Source organism: Acanthochromis polyacanthus, chromosome 7 (genome assembly GCF_021347895.1).
Source record: "Acanthochromis polyacanthus isolate Apoly-LR-REF ecotype Palm Island chromosome 7, KAUST_Apoly_ChrSc, whole genome shotgun sequence".
Lineage (NCBI taxonomy): Eukaryota > Metazoa > Chordata > Actinopteri > Pomacentridae > Acanthochromis > Acanthochromis polyacanthus.
This window is the reverse complement of record NC_067119.1, coordinates 4,947,997-4,969,229: the sequence shown is the minus strand read 5'-3', so window position 1 is coordinate 4,969,229 and position 21,233 is coordinate 4,947,997. Positions and strand designations below refer to the sequence as shown.

Genomic DNA, 21,233 nt, shown 5'->3' with positions numbered 1-21,233 from the left:
TCAATATAAAGTTGTTTGTCATCTACATAGTGTTGTAGGACGTGTAAATATGGTTGGACTTTTGGATTTTTACCCCCCTCATAAATTTAAATTTAAACTTTAAGTGCCTTTTTATTCAACGTTACAGATTGCACTTTATTCCGCCTTTTTTCTGCTCTATAATGGCATTAAATTTACTGATAAGCATCGACATAAGATGCTGTGAAAAGTGTGGAGTTAATCCAGACAAAACCAACCAGATTGGAAAAGAATTCCCAGTAGATCCCCTCAGAATCAGTGTTTTTTATGCTCAAAAATGCTCTCATCAAAATAACTTCTTTAGATGGTTAATGTATGTAAAATTTATTTTTTCTCTAAATCAGCCCTTAAAACTTAACGTGTCTTTCCCCTGTACGTAGGAAACTATACGACTTATAACGTACGAAAAGTGCGATATTTCATCTCACTGCTATGTACTTCAACGGTCTGTAACTCTGAAACTATTCACAGTATGAAGGTGAAATTCTGCATTGCTTCTTTAGATGTACTAAAGTTATTTTTAAATAAAATAAACTCAATCTGAGGGGGTTAGGTGGGAGTCACTGATGGATTTTTAATGGAATGACCCAGCAAGATAAAAGGGGAAAAAATGTTAAATGTTAATGAGGTCAAATGTATAATCATTAGTGTCGGGAGGGGAGGAATTCCAATCATGACTGTATCTGAAAGAAAAGGGGGAATTTCGGTGAGTAATCGGCGCTCAGGTCTGTTTTAGACTAAAGTCAGAGCTGTCATGACCTCAGAGGATTTGGAGAACATCAGCCTGTCAGCACACAAACACCTGTCTTCCATTAGTCCAGCTCAGATCCTGGACTCCGTCTGCAGCAGACCTGTGAAGTCTTTGGGATTTCAGGGAGAATTACTGTACCGTGCACACATATTTCAGCACAGACGTCTAATTTAACCGTCCTGCAATGCAATTAAACATTTGCCGAAAAAAGGGATGAGATGAAAACTCATCTAACTTTGTACATGTTGCACTAGAACAGCGTCTCACATTTAGCTTCCTCTTGCCAGGAATGCATTTTTCATTTGGATATTTGACGGTGACATATTTAAGCAGGAGATCTGGAAATTTTGAGCATCAAAAACTCAATTTTGTGCATTTCCTGCCTCAATTAATGGTAAAAATGTCTTCATTTCTGTTAATGAAAACACAAAATCCAGGCAGGAGGTGACATTTCAAAATAAAATGCAATATAAATTCCGTTTTCCATGTAAGATTTGGTGGTTTTTTGAGCTTATAATTTGTATTTATATCTTTTGGAGTGGAAAAAAAAGGCCATTAAAATATTAATTTAATGTATCTCTACCTTTGTTGTGTCACCTGCAACGTAAAACACAAGAATACCCACTGATATATTTATTTTGTAATATTCTTATTACATAAAAACTCTTTTGTCATACATACCTTCTATAAAAGAAAACAAAATCTGGTACAAAAAATCTTTCTTTGGGATGTGTATGAGGACCACAGATGGCGACACGGAAGACCGTAAAACGGCATCAAGAAATCTACAGTTTATAGAGGCGTCAACTGCAAAATGAAAATACAGTGTGAAGGATATTTCATTAGTTTGCTACATGCTCTTTCTGAAAAAAGGCAGAAACACTGGGTTTTCCACTGTCTAAACCTGTGTATTAACCTTACATGTAATTCAAATGTTTTCAATATGATTTTTATCTTCTAATTCTCACCAACAAGCCTTTGTTTTCAGCCTGTTTATTTGATAAATTGCAGTTAAAAGTGGTTCAAGAAGTAGATTTTCTAACAATTTTTCATTATAACTACAGCAAATTTAGATTCTCTGCAGGTCTAAAGGGTGTGTGTGCACCAAGTTAAGCTAAAAACTGAGATCTGGACACATTTTTATTAGGACAAAACCTGACCAATAATAAGTAGTATTGCCTCAAGCTCTACTTCCTACATGATGTTGTGCGTTACTGACTCTTGACTAGCCTGTATCTAACTGTTCTCACTGGTTTATTGGTTATTAGCACAGTCAAACAGAATATTTTCTATTACAACTGCGGATCATTTTGATTATTCTGCAGCTTTAATGGATGAATGTTCACCAAATCAAGGTCAGAACAGGCTTAAAACTAAGATCTGACTTGTTTTTAAGGCATAACCTGATCAAAAGTGAGTGGTACGGCCAATCTTGACACCAAAAACTATATTTTTTTAAGATTATTTTATGCATTGCTGACTCTTAGCTGGCTTGGCTTTCTTGATCTCAATGGCTGTTCTGCTTGTAGCACAGACAACCAGACTGTTATTTTCTGTTATAACTGTAGCTCATTTTGATTATTCTGAAGCTATAATGGATCGATGAGCCTCAAATCAAGGTTTGCACAGCCCTTAAAACCAAAATCTGAATTTGTTTTTAATGCATAACCTGACCAACATTGACTGGTACTGCCAAATTTGACACCAAAAACTTTTTTGGGGGGATTATTTTATTAAAATCTTAGCTAGGCTGCAGCTTCCGGATCTCATTGGCTATTCTGCTTGTAATATGTGAAAACAGATTATTTGCACAGTGACATGTAGAAAAAGGGAAATATTCTAATAGAAAAGGAAGTAATTTGGATGATAGAACTCCTTCATAATGCCTGTTTTTATCATCTTGCACCAAACGAAACACATTTGTAAAGTAATTTGTAGGGCTGGACCTAAATATCCGAATATTCGTTTGTTACGTATCCGGATAATAATTTTGGTATCCGAATATTCGCCCGCCCAAATATTTGGACTCGGGAGACCAGACGATCGGATCCGAATATTCGGGCCGTCTCCTCCACTCCCCCTCACCCCCCCAAGCCGGAAGTTACAGGGCAGAACGAATATTCGGATATTCGTCTTGAATAGGGCCCGAATATTCGGAAGCCAGAAACCACTATTCGGGCCAATCCTAGTAATTTGGATGCATTTTTGTCTGAAATAGATTGTATTTTAAAATATGCTGCAATATTTTTGAAAATACGTGAGAAAATTCTGCAATATTCGCAACCCTAAAAACCCTTGTAAGTCACACTTTTTACCATTGCGATGTAAATATGTGTTTAAAATGTGTGCTTGAATCATTTTTAGCAGGTTAATATCCAGGTTTTGACAGTGGATTGTGGCCAAAGTAAAGTCAGGACGTAGATTTCCTTTGAAATGCTTCTGCAAAATGTACACCAGAGCTCAAGTAGGTCAAACAGTTAAATTAAAAACGGCATTTAAATAATAATCCAGGTTCTCAGACTGCTCATTCTGGGTTCTTTACATCCAAACCCCCGTCGTCTTCTTCTTCCCCCTGAGACGTCCCTTTGCGCCTCCACTCCACGGCTGTTTGCCATCTGATACACCTACAGCCTCTTTCTCGGCATCTTTATCCCCTTGGTGACGGCGGTGAGCGCTCCTCCTGGCCGGAATGCCGCGAGGTCGTGACTCGGGACAGCCGGTCGCTAAAATGATAGTTTTGACGGACAGTTTTCTCCTTGATCCCTCACAGCTGTCCGGGAGGAGGGGGAGGAGGCAGTCTCCGGGGAAGCTGCCCTCGTTTTCTTGTTGATTATCACAAATCTGGTGTTAGGAGAGGGACAGTTGGTCGGTGTGTGTGTTTAGGCAGGAGGCATGTTTGATTCACTTTCCAAGACGGAGAGAGGTTTTCATGTCTCGAACGAGGCTAAAAAAATCGTTCCTCACAGTCAAATTTATCACCCTGGTTGTGATTTAACCAACAGGGGCAGCATACATATTGGTGAAAAAATGATGATTTTTCAGTGTTTAAAGCTGAAACCCATAACCTGTTTTTTGCTTTAATATCGTGTTTTTGTAATCTGCATCTGAAATGCCTTTCTGGATGACAATAAAAATGGAGTTTTGCAGTTATAATTAGTACCTCCCGCTGAATTTTAGGCGAGAACTAAAACATTAATCAACTGTTTAATTGCCCCATTCCAAAACGCGTGCTACAGTGAAATTAAATTCATCAAAAAGTCTTTAAATAAGCACACGGCTTTACTTTAAATTAACTTCCAATTTACAAAATAAGGGTCATTTATGACTGGCATCCATCGTAATCTGAAGCATTCCTTGCAGAAAATAATGTTCAGTTTCGATCATCATCCTTGATTATCTTCCGACAGCCAGATGTTGTCGGAGGAAGATATGCTAGGATTCTCTGCTCTGGTCCAAGTTAGATATCGTTTATTCTGAAGTGACAAAGTACTGCTGCTCTGTCTGTGTCATTTCTCCTGATATCAATCAAGCTTACTCGCAACTTAAGTCATTTGAGTCTCCAGTGCATCTCTCTGCCTCGTCATCCTCTCCTGACGTCGTTGAACTTCCACATCAACTATTAAAAAATCTCTCTGCGTTTCTCAGAACTGACACATAGTTCAGTGTTCGCTATGGCTGTGTTATGTTGAGGAAACTAGGACACAAAGGCATGATTGCTTTTATCAGTTTATGGCAAAAAGCACTTTTATGTGCGAAAAACATTATTGCTTAACTCATTTCAATTTGGTGCTTCAAAAAATATGAAAAAGAGTAGCAGAAATGAAATTTACATCTGGAAGGTGAAAAAAAGTAAGATTTATCTAATACAATTATCATTAGCCAACTTATTTTAAGTATCAGGGCGTTACTTGTTAAATCAGCAACCAGAGAGGAGCTTTACTGTTAGAAACCTGAAGAAAAACATATTTTTTTGCAAAAAAAGTGAACAAAAAACAAACCCCTTTTTATTTATCTTGTCCATAATAATGGACAATAATAATAATTTAGCCCCTTATCTTATGTCTAGGGAGCAAGACAGTGACCATTTTGGGGGGTTTGCTAGCGATGGGTACCATGATATACACTTATGAGATGCTTAATGATCTCCAACCAGAGCTAATGTATTTCAGACAAGCCAGAATCGAATAGAATATCTTTTACAGTCTTAATCATGTGTCCATCGACTAAACTCAATTTGATACTCAATCTGTAGCGTCAGTTGATCATTATTCAGATTTTTTGTTTGTTTTTTAAGAGATCAGATCAGGACATTATTGGTAGCAGCTTTACTGTCAGAAACCTGCAGGTGGTTATGGATTTCAGCTTTAACAAACCATGTGCACAAGTGAAAACATAAAACAGAACGGAGCCTCAACAACTCAACTGGAAACTCCCAACTACCATCACAGCTTCAGGAAAGAAAAGTCCGATAGTTGTACCTGGCAGCCCTTTGAGGTTTTTTTACTCTCTTCATAGATACCTGGAATGACTTGAACGTGATAAACGACCACTGTCAGTATGTTGTCCTTTACTTCTATGCCTAGCCAAACCTGTACTTGGGCCAGTACTTGACTTGCGTCCGTCTCGGCACTGTTCCTGCGTGGACGTTTGCCTTCACCGGGGCAGATTTGGCGGCTGCTGGTGGCGGTGGCGGTGGGGTTTTCCTCCTCTCTTTGCTTTTGTCCGTGATGGTGAAGCCTCGCTCGCTCTTGTCGTGGAGGCCGACTCTGGGCAGGAAGTGCGTGGAGACGTGCTGGGATTTGACCCGCGGGCTGGAGCCCATTTTGGCTTTTCCTCGTTTGTTGAGGGCCACGAACCACTCGCGACCAGTCCTGTGGTTCATGTGGATTACTGAGGCGTAAGTGTTGTAGCTGTTCTCCTGGAAACGTTCCCTGAACTTGCAGTCTTCTGTGAACCATTCCTGCAAAACAAGGCAAATCCAAGGAGTTAAATTAAATTTGCTAAGCCTGCAAACTACATCTAGATCAGACTGACAAACCTTTAAATCTGTTGCACATTCATTTCTGACTACATGACACTTGATCCGTCCAAATACAAACAAGCTCAGAGGCTGAACCTGTGGGAACTTCTACCATGTAACCGAAGCCGGTGTCTCGTTAGCTGCTGCTGAGATAATTGTGTTTAAGTCGGGGAAAGAAAAAGTAACGGCTCAGATTCTTCATCTGGCAGCTGACCTCTGCCACCTACTATCCAGTGATGCAACTTTATTTCCTTGTTAACGCTGATTTGACACGAGCGAACAAACATACTGGTACAGATAGACAGCTACTGTGAGAAACATTAGTGTGAGTTTCTAAATAAGCTGTCTTAGTGCAGGAGAGTGTGCTTCATCTGCACATATCTTACCTTTATTTCATTGTGTAAAATGTTTTTAAAAAGACACATAACAGGGAAAGTTCGATTGACTCACAATGGCAGATCAACGAGGGCTACAAAACTAATCAGACAGAGCTGGATCGTTTTTGTAACGCAATCATCACTGCAGATTTAAGAGTAGGAAAACATCAAACGCTTGTATTGGTGCCAGGTTTCAAAGTCAGCTACACCACTTTCCCTATCTCAGAGATGCTTTGACTGACAGCAGCAGAGTTTCCTTTGTACCGGTCAAAAACTCATTACAGCCCATTTGTTAAATCAATCCGAGGACAACTTCTCAGTGTAGACACACCGACGGGTGTTTCTCACATCATGTTGTTTGTTAAAATAGGAGAGAATTCATTTTTATTTTACATTAACTACCCAACAGTTTTTACAGTGGACGCAATCAGTCATTAATTTTTTTGGCAATCATTTAAAGCACTTTTCTGGCATTTTTCACTCTTTTTTTATTTTTTATTTTTTACAAACCAAACAAACAAATAATTTAAAAAATAGTTGTATTTATCTTTATAATCAATCCATAATTAAAATAACCATTCATTGCAGTACTATACAGAATAATTTCAAATGAGATCCACCGCAGCTAGCTAACTACAACAGTAACATTTTTTACAGTAAAGTAGGGCTGGACCCGAATATCCCGAATATCCGAATATTCGTTCGCTACGGCACTATCCGGATATTAATTTTGGTATCCGAATATTCGCGCCCCATCACCGGGCGGAAAGAATATGCCGCGTTACTGTCTTCCCGCCGCCTTCGGCCCACCTCGGCTCATCTCGTCCTGTGATCACATAAACATATACACATATGTCTATAACATATACACATATGTCTATTTGATCACCCCCTCCTCCCCCCAGACGAAAATATTCGGAGCTCGTCTCTTCCCTGCACCTTCGGCTCATCTCGACTTATCCCGCCGTGTTCGGCTCATTTCGGCTCCTCCATTCGTGTTTGTAAACACCACCCGAATGGCCGGGTGGCTGCCGACTCTGACGTCATCCTTCACTTCGTTGCATAAACACAAGACAAGATGCTGAAGACCTGTGTTTGGGAATTCTTCAGTTTAACTAAAGACTAAACGAGGGCAAAATGTGGACCCGGGAGACCAGACGAACGGATCCAACTATTCAGGCTGTCTCCGCCGCCGCGCAGATATCATTTTGAACTTCATTCTGATCCTTTGTTTATGTCTGCTGTTATACAGGCGCTGTAAAGGGAAAACACTGTTAGTTGCAGGATGTTAGGGATACAAAGATGGTTTTCTTAATCAGAAATCGGCAGCACTTTTGATCAGAAATCGAATAATTGGTGACACAAATTAGTCAAAATAGACCTTGGTCCTGTACAGATTTTCTTGTTTTAATCAGCAGACACGTGATTCAGGCTAGAAAGTGTTCCCAGTCTAATAAATTAGAGGCTTTGTAATTAATCTAGATTGATCAAATTGTTGTCAAATAGCAATATGTTGCACAATAAGCTAATTTTGTCAGTTCAAATAAATGTTGGTTGAGGACTGAATCGATTAATCGACTTATACGTCAACTTAAACTACAAAAATGTTTTTCATTTCTATTTATCTGCATTTTTCATTAGTCTATTACATTCATAGACTACTGCAAACTCAAAGCGCAAATATAGCGATTATATTCAACATTTTAAAGCTATTTGTGAACTCAAGCACTTTCAGTGTCCTGAAAAGTGGGCTATTATGGGATGGCTACACCGTTTGCCAGTACCAGGACTGTTGTAGCTAACATTAGCTCTGGTGCTAACAGCAACATGTTTAGCGTTAAAGTGATCAGAAAACTCTTTGTTGCACAGCTTGCACACAACCACACTATTATCCAAGCTGCCATCGGGACGATTTTAAAAAGAAAACTTTACGCCTAACAAGCTCAATGCCGTCTTGTCTTAATGTACGATTCATCAAACTTTCTTGACATCATTCCTGTGTATTTTCTTCATGGCTGGCAAACAGACTTTAGGCTCATTACCGCCACCTACTGGGCTGGAGTGTTCATCCGTGTTACCGGTGTAACCAGAAATTAGGAAACTGAGAAAGGTTCGATTGAATGTGGTCAAGTCCCAGCCCTAGTTTCTACATTTTCTAGGTTTTTTTTCAAACGTGTTATTTTTTTCTGTAATTAATTAATCAAAATAAACATGCTGAAGTCCCAGCTGAAACATATTTGTGATATATTACAAACAGCAGAAAACACATTTTTCCTCAAACTGATAATGCAGTTTAGTTGAAAAGCGTTTGTTTGGTGGTCTGGTCGGTGTGGATTCTCAGTCATTGAGGTCATAGTGATCGTAAGAGCTTGAAGTAGAAAAGCAAATGGAACTTTTCTTTTAGATTCCTCAAGACATTTCACCTCTCAGCCAAGAATCTTCTTTTTAGCGCTGAAGGAACCTCTTAGATGAGAGAGACCTCAGTTCGGCTGGTTTTTCATTAAAGCTTCTGCCATTAGATACACAACATGTTTGATATTTCTCCTCTATCTTCTGGGTTACCAACTTGATGAATCTCATTCCATCTACTAAACGATTTGGCTATAAAGGAGTGACAGACCAAGCAGGTTGATTTGACATCTGTACGTCACAAACCAACGTAATCTGACAGAATAAGTGTCCGCCCAACAAGCTCAATGCGGTCTCTGCTTCCTTCACTCTTCACCAAACTTTCTTGTCTGCTGACATCACTCAGTGCGTCCTGTGGATCTTCTTCACTGCCGGAAAACAGACTTTAGGTGCAATACTGCCACCTACTGGGCTGGAGTGTGCATCAGTGTTACCAGTGTTCCAGAAAGATGCAATTAAATCTGTTTTTTTTTTTATATTTTCTGTAATTAATTATCCCTAATAGAAAGGTGTTTTTTTTTCTCCTGTACCGGTGGGATATAAAGATGCCGTCCTGATTGATCCACTTCCAAGCACTTCACCTCTGGCCGGAGGTCATTAAGCAGCACAGACGTCTTTGTCATGGTGCCCATTTGCTAACAAGCTAAGTATCAGTAATCAGGCATGTACATCGGGCATTTGCTTGATTTCAGCGTATTTGAAATGCGGATTACCTCAGAAAATGGTATCAAAATGTTAAAATAAAATACAAAAACGAACACTGGGATTCTGCGACACCGCATCTGAGAAATGCAGATATTCATCGAATGTTCCCGTTTCGTGCCTAAAAATACCTCGGGTGGGAAACTTTGACGTGTACCCAGGGATGCCTGCTTTCTCGCCGCAGTACGGCTTCCTTGCATAACCTCCTGCCATTCTGAAATAAAACAAACTGTTCCGCTTTGAGTGCAGCATAGCAGAAAATGATGCCATTACAGCGTTCGGTAAACATGCCAGTCACAGGAGAGCGCTCTGCGGCCGCCGCACAACAGTACCGAGCTTTAAGTTATTCAGAGTGACCCACTGTTCCTTTCGGCTGTTGTTTTTAAAGATGATTAGGGGAAAAAGTCGGTGCAGAGCCGCTGCTATGGGTGGGTTGAAATGATTTAACAGAACGCTACTTCTGAGCAACATACCAGCTCCGGTACCAGTCAGGGTTTGGAAACAAACCCACTGAAGCATGTAGAATGCACTCACACACACATGCATATATGCACACACAAGCTTGCATACCAGGAAGAAGCCTTGGCCCCCGCTGTGCTTCATAGGATTTAATAGCTGCAGCCAGATTCCAAAGATCTTATTGTCAAAATCATAATGCTTGTACAGCTGTTTAACCTGGCGCTTGCCCTGCTGGATTGGTCACACTCTTTTAAAGGGACCTTTCCCATGATCCTCCAGCTTGGCAGTGATATTTCTTCACAGAGATTTCTCTTTTTATTCCAACTGCAGCTACACACAGACAGATGAAGTACTTTTTTTGATTCTAGCTCCACAAAACTCTATTCTGATTCACAGAAGCTGTACAGACGAGTAGCGGGAAAAACACTTACAGCTTCAGACATTTCAGCTCAAACAGAACTGAAAATAAAACTTTGTAAGGAAATATTTCAAGGATTCAACATTGCAAGAGTAATTTTGTGCTAGAAATTCAAGGTAAAAATCTTAAAAGAGCACTTCCTGTTTCAGTGACAGAAGTATTGACCAAACTGTCTAAAATGAAACTGTTTAAGGAGGTTTTCCCTCATATTGTGACTTCATTGCCAGATTCTTCCGTGTCTGCAGCACAGAAAACCTACTCAGGAATTAGCCTGATCCTTAAACCTTGTGAGATGTACAGCACCCAACTTTTCTTCTTAAACCTGCAGTGATTAAAGCCTGTGGATTAACTTGTTATGCACAAAGCAAGAACACTAAAAAATACGGAAAGGCGCGTTCAACAACATTCAAATTGTGCTTCTTCTCTTGCAAAGCAAGCAAAAGTACACAAGAAAAAAGCAAAACCAAGAGTCGTGCAGGAGGTGGTACTATTAAACGCCAGGAAATCACCAAAGTTATTGCAATTCCCAGTGAGGGGAAATTAATTTTGTGCCAAATTTTAATGCGATTAATTTAATAGTTGTGGGGCGTATCCTTGGTATAAATGCAGCAAAGATGCAAATAAACTGCAACTGTAGATGCTTAGATTTCAGTGGGGATGGACGGGATATACTATTTTTGTGTTTTCTTCACATAAATAAATTAATTTCCAACAAATTGATGCACAAAAAAATGAAATTTGTGCATTAAAATTTCTGCAGTTCTTCCAGAGAGCGAAATGAGCATTTATGGCAAATTTTATTGCAATTTCTTGGTATAAATGCAGCAAAGATGCAAAAGAAACTACAACTGCAAAGCTGTATTTTATGAGGGGGATGCACCATTGTGTTTTTTTTGTTTTCTTTGCATAAATGAAATACACTGGTGCAGAAAAAGAACATACTGGTGCAGAAAAGTTCACCAGAATGAAGCAAATTGCCAAAATTCAAAAGCCTACATTCGTACAGGAGGCGTCACTGTTAAATATGAGGAGATCACCAGAGTTTTTGCAATTTCACAAGAGAGTTAAATGAGCATCTGTGCCAAATTTCAATGTAATTTATTCAGAAGTTGTGGAGTACATCCTTGCAGAAGAAGCTGTAACTGTAGATCCACAGATTTCAGCGGGGATGGAGGGGATATGCTATGTTTTTTGTGTGTGTTTTCTTTACATAAATTAAGAAGTTTCACTATAAATTGATGCAGAAAAGGAAGAAACTCGGGCATAAAAATCCACTTGAATGCAGCAAATTGCTAAAAATGAATAGCCTACATTCGTACAGGTGGTGGCACGATGAAATGTGAGGATGTTTCCAAAGTTACTGCAAATCATCCTATGGGAGGTATGAATATGCGGGCCAAATTTTAATCCAATTCATCCAATAGTTGTATCTCCTCAGTGTAAATGCGTCCAGCAGTAGATTTCAGTGGGGATGCAGGGGAGACGAACCTCTTGTGAGTTTTTTTGTGTTTTCTTTACATAAATAAATACATTTCCACCAAACTAATGCAGAAAAGGAAGAAACTCATGCATAAAAATCCACCAGGATGCAGCAAATGAAACATTTGATGCTAAAATTTCCTGGCGATTAAAAGCACGACCTATAAAATCATCCTTTCTGCAGCTACATGGTTCATGTCATCATGCATTTCTGTCCCCACCGCCCCTCGCTGGCTGTTTGTTCTACAAAAGCAGGTGACCCTTTCACCTTTCAGTAGTTTATGTTTGCAATAGCTGGCTGGGCGCGTCATGCAGAGCAATGTGCATCTGTCCTCTCGTCCATTATCGCCAAATAAGCTGCCACTGTGAAAACGTCTGAATAGTAAATGTGAAAGACGATGCAGCCGGGTAAGCTTCAGGACGTCACCCGACACCCAGCAGCGAGGCCCGAGCCCGGCCCCAGGCCCCCGACGTTTACATCCAGCCCGAATCATGGCGGCGGTTAAATAGCGGAGTGCAGCTGCAGCCACAGATTGGAGTTTTAGTTGTACAAATATTTCTCAGAGGCAGAGCTGCTCCGGAGGCAGAAATAAGCTCCAGGAGAGGACAAGTCTGTCAGAGCGAAGGTAAAACCAGCACAAAGGAGAACTATACCGCTGTTAAATGTGCCGTATAATTCAACTGCATTCTAGGTGGTAGAAATGATAAGATTAAATGTCTGATATCAGCTTTTAAAGGCTGAAAAATGTGCAAGAATAAAAAAAAAATGTGGCTGAACAGTCTACAAAAATCCAGTGAGCAAATCGACTTCCAAAATTTTATAGATGCATTTTTTGGAATAGATGCCAGCCAGCATAAAGAATGAACTCTTCTGATAAATATACAAGAGATTTTTATGCAATTTATGTTTCAAATAAGTCATTTTTAAACGTACCTTACTAGAAGCTAGAGGGTTAAACATAAAAACCTTCTAGCATCCTATCAAATCGCATTTAACTGACGTGCAGCAAATAAGTTGTTTGGGTTGAAATGGAGCTTTTCTTTCTTTCTTCCTGGAAAAAAAAAGAAACTCAAGCAACTGCCTCCATTTTCTGCATAATTAGTACAAAATTACATGTTTTAGTTGTAGAACATCTCAGTGGAACCTATAAAACAATCAAAATATACTGCATTCAGTTGCATCTGGAGAGGAAAAGTGTTGAGAATAAGGGGTGCAGATTGTCCTCGAGGTCAATGACGACACTTCTAACCCTCCTGTTATGTTACAGGTCAATTGACCTGATTTAGGTCACATGATAAGGAATCCGTACATACGGTACACATAATAACACATGCTTGTGTTCAGTGCAAGGTCGTTTTGTTTGTGGGTACATCTATATTAAACGGACACATTCTACGTTGCTGTGATTTCTGCCACGAAATTTTTCAATATTTCAGCCGTCGGAAATGATACAACTTTGCTCTGTGATAAGGAGGATCTATGATGAGTTTTCTTAACTTTATAACATATTTTAAAGACAGCGGGTTCATCGGGTTTACGTCCACGACGCTGCCTGGATTTCTTCTGTCCTGTTGTTGCTGTAAACCATGAACATCTCAGGTCATCTTCAGTCAACACCCAAACAGACCGACCTTAGAGTTGGTGCAGAAGTGGAAAACTGGACTTTGATGTGTGACCTTGTGGCAGTCAGAAACAGGAGATGGAGGCGGATGAGAAAGAAAATCCACGACAAACTTCCAGCAGAACAAATGCGATCACGTCCTCAGTTTTGCTTCGTCACGTTGTTCTGTTTATCATCAATGCCTGAGCAGCGTTGAGTCGTATTTAAATCTCGTTTGGGATGTGCTTTGACCTCGACAAAGTTTCTAACTGTCCCGTGCGTCTGCATAAGCTGGAATGACGAGCAAATATCTGCTGCTGGACAGTCACATTTCTAACGAGCCTCATCGCTCCCTGCTGACGTGGTTTCATGAAATAAAACCAGGAGCTGAGGGGACATAAACCGCATAAAGCTCACGGACTCTGATTGTAGCTGATTGTTTGCTCAACGTCTTGATTTCCCTCCTCTGTATATTATCAGACGTCCCAGGCAGGACTTAATCTGCTCTGCCCATTAGCACATGCTAATAGGGAGCTGCTTCTATCTACACGCCTGCCAAAGTTCCCACAGATGATCTGCCGGCTGGCCGGTCGGTCCCCTGAAGCTGCTGTGGGCAGATTTGGGCTTTGCTGTGTGTTTGGGGGGGATTTGAAAAGTCTCAGAAAACTGTGGCTAAAGATTACAGCTGTGTGCCACGACACGCCGATGTCAGATTTGTGGATTTTGTTGCACAGCACAGATGCAAAGCTGCACCGGCTAATAAATGAAACGAATGTAGCTGCATGAGTCGAGGTTTTGATGTCCGTTTAAGGAGTCCAGATAATGTTGGGGTGCAGCAGAGAGGAGCATCAAATTCAGCTTCTGGGGCAAGATTTACAGGCTTCTTGGAAGTCTCAGAACACAATTTTTTGTTCAAACTAAACAATATGGAAATACTTGTGCCTTTTTATGACTACTTTGCTGCTTCAATTCAGTTTAAGTCAAATAATCTGTTTCCACCACTTAAATAAATGCATAGTTGCACCAAAAATCTGATTTAGTTGCTATTATTTAAGTTATACTAATGGGCTGGGTTGACATAACATCAGTAGTTGCATCAACCTCATATATTGCATAGTTTAGACTCAAATTTCTTTGTTGACTTGCTTAAAACTAAAATTAAGTTCAGGTAACTTCTGACAACTTTCCTGCTTCAATTCAATTTCAACTCATTTTTGAGCACCGGAAAATAGCAGTTTTCAGAAAATCTGGAGAGCAAATATCAAACTTAAAGGTTAGCTGGTTGCTAATTTATTAGCAATAACAACTTTCTAGAGAGGTAATATATCAGAGGTGTGTGACTAATTTAGGAAGCTTAGAGTAAAATTCCAAAGCAATTATTGCTAATTAATCAAGTTACGAGTCATTTGATTGGTCTTGTTTTGTATCATTTCAAAACAAAAGTTGTGGAGACTGAACTATATCCCAGTGTATAACCTTCAGATAGATTTTGGGGGAGCTTGGGAAGCTTAGAACAAAAATCCAAACCAATTACAGCTAATTAATCAAGTTAGGAGCCACTTGAGAATCGTCCAATCAACACGTTTTCCGTCTCTTCGAAATAAAAGCGCAACCCTTCAGTCAGCAGTATGTATGAGCTGAGGCAGTGTTTGTGGATACGTACGGTGGCGTGGAGCCGTCCTCTTTTATTCATGGCCAGGAATCTGTTGCTGTAGACCCCTTTGATGCCGATGACCCCCTGAGAAACCGCAAAGAGCTCCAGGACACCTGAAGGGACAGACGACATGTTCTGGTGACTGACGGCTGGCTTGATGTATTTCTACTCCTCTTGTCATTTTCTGAACCTCGCAGCCCGTCCACAGTCTGATAACAGACTTGACACGATTGAGTCTGCTGTCATGTCGGCTCTGTTGGAAAGTTCAGCTACAAGTAACTCATCCTTATCTCTCAGTATCTTCTGTTAGACTAATGCTTCTATGGGATCTTTGGAAGACATGCCAACTGTGTTAGAGCTACAACTGTTAAATTCAGCGGCAACTGTTTTGATAATCTCTAAAGGTCAAAAACTTCTCATTCCAGCTTCTAAAATGTCATTTTTCTCTGGTTTCTTTCCTCCTTTATAAGGGGAAACCAAGTATATTTGGTTTGTGGACAAAACAAGACCTTTGAGGACGTCATCTTTGGCTTTGGGAAGCACCAGTTGACATTTTCTACCATTTTGTGACATTCTAATTTGAGAAAATAATCAACAGATCGATCAACAGTGGAAATATTTGTCAGTTGTGGCCCCAGATTTCAACCACAGTCTGGCATATTGGTATGAAGAAGACAAAATCAACTTCCTCTTGCAGCGTGGCCTTTCTTTTTGGCCAGAAGTAGCATCAGACTGGACAGAACTTGTCAAATTCTACTAGACATTTGCAAATAATCCACATTGGCTATGTTTATTTTACTCTAACATTTGCTACAAATGCAAGAAATCAATATATTAAAGAGAAAAGTTTGTTTGCTTGAGGAGACATGCAAAGTTTCTTGTTTGTATTCTGTCTAAAATATTGTTTTATTTTCTACTACCTTCAACAGTCTCAACCCACTTTCTTCACCAGATTATTTTCTATCAGATACTCGAGGAGAACACCACTGAAAACCATCAACGGTGCATATTTTGGGGATTCATTCAGTACAGATGTTTACTCAATAGGTTTCTGATAACTTTCAGTACCTCCTTGCCTTCGCAATGTTGTGATCGAAACAATTCGTGCAAATTCAAGCGATCTCCGTGAATTCTGCGCGACCGTGCAATTTTGTCCAATCACTGCAACTTTTCTGCAATTTTGGCCAGCCTCCCATGAGTTCCACAAATCATAGCAGTCCCCAGTGCACATGTAACACACGTATGTCACCGAATTCACAGACATGTCCGATACTAATGTCTCGCATTTCCCAACAAAAGCTACTGCTAAAGACCGTGCAAAACAGTTGGAGCGTGTTAAAGAATTAGTTTCGGAATAAATATTGTCAATTAAGATGTTGAAACATGTTCTAAAAGCTGAAAAAAAACTTTTTAGCAACTGTCACTGTCTCCCACAATTTCATCGCAACAGATACGCTTAAAATATCGTGTCTTACATCGCAAATTTTTTTAGAAAAGCTGCCACAAATTCAGGTATTTTAGGCCACGATCTCGAGAAACGCTCGCAAAATCCTCAAGGGACTGAAATTTGTCCTAAATCATATATTTCTAAGATGCTTAAGAACCTTTAGGTTGGAGTGAACGTTAAACATCACCAAATTTTAATCAAATTTTGAGTCCAGGTGCTTGTTTTTTTTGGACATTTTCCGGATCATGAGACCTAAAACTGGATCATTTAAAGCTGTTTTTCATGCAGGAGAGCAGCATACTGGTCTAAAGAGATGGTTCTACAAACCTTGCAGCAATAAACGCGCAATTAAATCATAGTAACAGCATAACTGACCTATAACTCAAGAAAAGTACTACATGGGAAGTAAAACTCCATCTAGAAATCTTGTTGACCGACATTTTCCTAGAAAGAGCTGCTATTACAGAAAATGATCTCTAAAACTGCTCTACAGTAGTAACCTCCCATACGATGACAATAAAAATGTAACTTAAACTCCAGACTCTTCCCAGATTACTCCTGTCGTCACAGTCAGACAGTGACTTCTATCAGACGGTAAAAGAATCTTCGTATTACAAATCTAAGACGTCCAGCCTCCTGCCGCCTCGTCCTGCAGGATTCAGAACCACATGGCTGTCGCCTTGAGGTCCATGTAACCTGACAACTCTTCTGAAAGCGAGCATGAAATGGAGGCACAAGTGCACTTTCACGGCGAACTCGGAGCGTTTCGTCAGCCGATGAGAGACGAGGGATCTGATGGGGCAGTAAAAACCCAAAGTCTGATTTATGGCCTCCATGGCGCGTTCACATATAGGTCGGTTTATTTTTTAAATACTGCTGCGTTTCACTTTGTTTTTTAAGTTTTTCTTTCAGTTGTTTCCAGCCAAATCATATGCAAAGTGCAAGGCTGCAGGATAAATAATCAAATTTACAGATTTAGTTGCTGTTGCTTGTTATTTTAATGGTTAGGTTGACAAAACAATGTTGCATCAACCTAATATTGGGCTAAATTTCTACATAACTTAATAAAATTAGTTTGAAAACTGCATTTTTCTTCAACCTTGAGTTCAGGATTTCAATTCTTCTTTAGTTTAACACATTTAGAAATTTTCAGACTATTAATTAAAAATAAGTTTGATTGTAGAGGACAAGCTAATTCCTTGAACTCATTATAGTTTGTTGGTTGAACATAATTTCATAAGAAGTTGTGGTAACTTAAAAAGCCTGATGCAAACAACTTTCTTCATGTTCATTTGGGTTTTTTGGAGTCCAAACATCATTTTCAGTTTAAACTTCATGTGAAATCTTGATTTTAGTGATTTTTTTTTTTTTTTGCTTGAAAGAAAAATTCCAATAGTGCTGAATTTGGATTACATAAAAGACAAAACAATCTTTCTTTCTTATTAGCAAGTCAAATTTGAGGTTCCGAAGTCCTGAGGGAGGTTTGTTTTCCACAGAAACTCACACAGACGGCTAAATAAACAGCCAACATTCATATTCTGACCTTTTCCTGTATCTAGACTCTTACAAAAATGCTTGTTTAGCTTATATTTGATTATATTTACTTACTTAAACTTCTTTTTATCAATAATTCACGTCAAACTGATGCAGGTTGATGCTTCTTACATCAAACATCTGCACTTTAGAGTCACTCAGCAGAGATTTTACACTGTAAAACTGAATCTAAGCTGTAGTTCAGTATGTTTTAATGAATCTTATTTGGTTTTCTGGTTTGTTGATGTCAGTTATGGGATTCTGCCAATTGGAAATTACTCTTTATTAGTCCACTTTAAACTGATATTCTAAGTGTGAAAATTAGGTTTTACTGCTCTTTTTTTAGAATAGTGTGTCCATGTTTCTTCAAGATTTTCGTCTTCTGCAACTTCTCAACCACTGTTTTCTTCGAGTGGAAGTCTGAGAGCAAAATCATGTTTAACATATTAGAAAGTAAAGGAGAAGTTGGCATAGCAATGTTATGAAATGACTTAAGTTAATTTGGGTTCATCTAAATGTTGAATTTATTCATAAATTATTAATTTAAGTTGATTCAGTTGTTCTCCTTTTTATTTCTCTTAAATGAGCTGAAAATATATTAGCATATAGCACAATTCTGCTCTCATATATTAAATTGGTATAGCTCTTTCTTTCTTTCTTCGTAGCCTGTTGAACAATAAGGAATGACCCTTAAGTCTTGTTCGACTTTTAGCGTTTGGTCAAAGCTGATGCTTAAGTTGGAAAAATTGGAAATTTAACGTTGATTTAACTGAAAATGAAGTTGCATCTCTGCTCAATTTTCAGTGATTTAAGTATATCTAAGTGAAACCAGGGGCGTTTATATTAATCCTTAGTTAATTAATTAGTCCTTGGAGCTTCAAGGAAGAGAAACTAGACTTCTGTTAGTTTCTTGAAGACAAAGTGCTTTTCACTGAATCTCCAGACCAACGATTTCTCTTAAGTGAAAGTATGTTAACATACAGCACAATTCTGCACTCATATAGTAGTCATAAGTCACGTTTGGCTTTTAGCATTTGGTCAAATCTAAGACTTTAGTTGGAAAAAGTGGAGACTTAATGTTGACTTGACTGAAAATCAACTTGCAGCTCTTCTCATTTTTCAGTGATTTACGTGCATCTAACTGAAGCCATTTGTCATTTTTGTGGAAACAATTTTCTCTTAAATGAAAATATATTCACATGCAGCACAGTTCTGCACTCCTATATCAAATTGGTGTTTCTTTCTTTAATCATAGTCTGCTCCAGTAAAAGACTCGAAATTGACTCTTTTGACCAACTGATCACTAAAGAGCCTGAAGTGATGTTTGCTTTTTTGATCAAAGCTAATGCTTAAATTGGTAATAAAATAAAAGTTGCAGTCATTCTTTTTAATTATGACAGGACGTCTAGTTTAAACTAGTGACATTAATATTAGTCTTAATTAGTCCTTGAAACTTCGGTGAAAAGCAGCTGGACGTCTCTTTTAGGTTTTTGCAAACAAATAATAACACCAGACGTCCAGCAACTTTTCATATTTGTGTAGTCATTTTTCTCTTAAATGAAAATATATTAACATGCATCACCATTCTGCATTCTTATCAGACTATTACTGCTCTTTCCTTCTTTGTTTCCGGTCTGGATTTGCAGGTAAAAGTTTTGGAAGTAAACCGTCTAATGCTCCGTGAACAGAGGCTGCTGTCTGCAGGCTTTAACGTGGATATTTAGTGCTGTGTGTGCAGGAGCTCTTCTTGTTGTTGTTGTGATGTCAGTGGTGCTGGTTTTGTAATCCAACACATCCTGGAACTGCACCTGTTACTTCCACAAATAGTCTACCTGCCGACATCCACCAGAGACGCAAACAAGGCTGTGGAGCTGCTCAGAGGGTCGAGCCGCAGCAGCCTAAGTTTAGGAGCACATTGAAAAGCTCCATTCTGCTCAAATTAGGCGCAAATATAGGAATACAAACCCGCGAGAGCGCATTCTCAGCGGGACTGTTCATCCATCCATCCATCCATCCATCTATCCGCGCATCAGACGTGTATAATTTAACAGTTCTCGGCTGCACACCGGAGGAGGCACTTACTCAGCTGGTTGGGCTCATGGCTGCCGTTCACTCTGCCGTCGGGATGGATCTGGAGGTGGAAGCCGATGCCAACCCGACAGTAGAGCCTGCAAGTCCTGCGTCCGGAGCGGATCCCCTCCTCCAGAAGTTGGCGCTCCAAGGAGACGCGCTGTGCTGCTGCTGCTGGTCCGGCGGCGGCGAGGATCAAGTGAGCGAAGGTCAGAACGCAGAGAGGAACATTCATTCTTCCAAAAAGGGACACTCTTTCCACCCGCTAGGCCACTTGGAGCATTTTCGTGTCGCTCCCGAGGTCCCGGTGCGCAGCGCTCCTGGGCATTACCCCGGCTGCAGGAGCTGGAGCGGTTCTGCTGGCACGGGGATATTTATAACGCTAATGATCTCACTACTCGATGCATGCCTGAGCTCTAAAGGACGCTCTTTCATCCAGATTTTGTCGCCGAGATGCCACTCCTGCTCAGCACCGACCCACAGCAGCGGGGCGTGAAGCAAACGCGACTGACACCGCACATTTTCCAAGGAGTCGTCCGCGCCAGGACGCACAAAGCGCGGCATTTTACGCGCAGGGAAGCGACATTTTTTCCCCCTCCTAACAGATCGAGGATTAATTCATGCCTGAGAGCAAGAAAAATGTGTCGTTTGGCGGCGCTTCTTCCCGCATGAGTGAAATAAAGAGAGGCAGGAGGTCTGAGGCGGACGGAGATCCTCAGGTGGTGCAGCAGCAGAGTTGAGCTCACCGGAGACTCTGCGGCCGTATTTATAGGCTTTAGTCCACCTTATCATCTGATACGTGCCCACGCTGCCAGGACAGCGTCTGTCAGCAGGAGACACTATCACACTGTGGGTTACTGCAGAAATAAACCGCAAAAAGCACAAATAAACACACAGTTTTTCCTTTTTTCTGAGTCATTTTAGCAGTTTTTGCACTCCTTATGATCCTTTTATGTTATATGACCAGAAAACCTTTAATGAAGTAATGGAGGAAACCAAAATGCATGAGTGTTTTTGGAGACAAAGATGCATTCAGAGACGAAATTCAGTCATGGGAAAGTAAAGACTGCCATGAAACCTTTATTTGCAGCTGCACCTCATGCAATCTCAGCAGTTATAGCCTTCCAAACTGTTTTCAAAACTCAGATTGTGCAATTATTGTCCCAGCAACTAAACTGAAAACTGCAGTTTAAAGTTACTGTGTTCAGATTAGTCCAATCATTCAACAGCTTCATAATCAGCATTATCAAGCTATATCTTTCAATCAATCGTTCAATTACGATCCCAAACAAGCA

At 39.9% G+C, this 21,233-nt stretch overlaps 1 protein-coding gene across 1 annotated transcript; it reads right to left on the bottom strand.

Moving 5' to 3' along the window:
* Nucleotides 1-1,387: 1,387 nt before the first annotated feature.
* fgf5 (fibroblast growth factor 5) lies at nucleotides 1,388-20,916 on the bottom strand. The gene is made up of 3 exons (XM_022208257.2): nucleotides 19,951-20,916; nucleotides 14,898-15,001; nucleotides 1,388-5,729 (listed from the first exon to the last, which is right to left on the bottom strand). The coding sequence occupies exons 1-3, from the start codon at nucleotides 20,171-20,173 to the stop codon at nucleotides 5,349-5,351; spliced, it is 708 nt and encodes a 235-aa protein (XP_022063949.2). The 5' UTR covers nucleotides 20,174-20,916; the 3' UTR covers nucleotides 1,388-5,348.
* Nucleotides 20,917-21,233: the final 317 nt, after the last annotated feature.

What these genes read in the sequence shown, in the direction of transcription:
- fgf5 (XM_022208257.2), bottom strand. Translation starts at nt 20,173, where the DNA reads ATGAATGTTCCTCTCTGCGTTCTGACCTTCGCTCACTTGATCCTCGCC. An exon ending in CCATGAGCCCAACCAGCTGA is followed by an intron (nt 15,002 to 19,950) that starts GTAAGTGCCTCC and finishes CTGTCCCTTCAG; the next exon opens with GTGTCCTGGAGCTCTTTGCG. An exon ending in GAGGACGGCTCCACGCCACC is followed by an intron (nt 5,730 to 14,897) that starts GTACGTATCCAC and finishes CTTGTTTTGCAG; the next exon opens with GAATGGTTCACAGAAGACTG.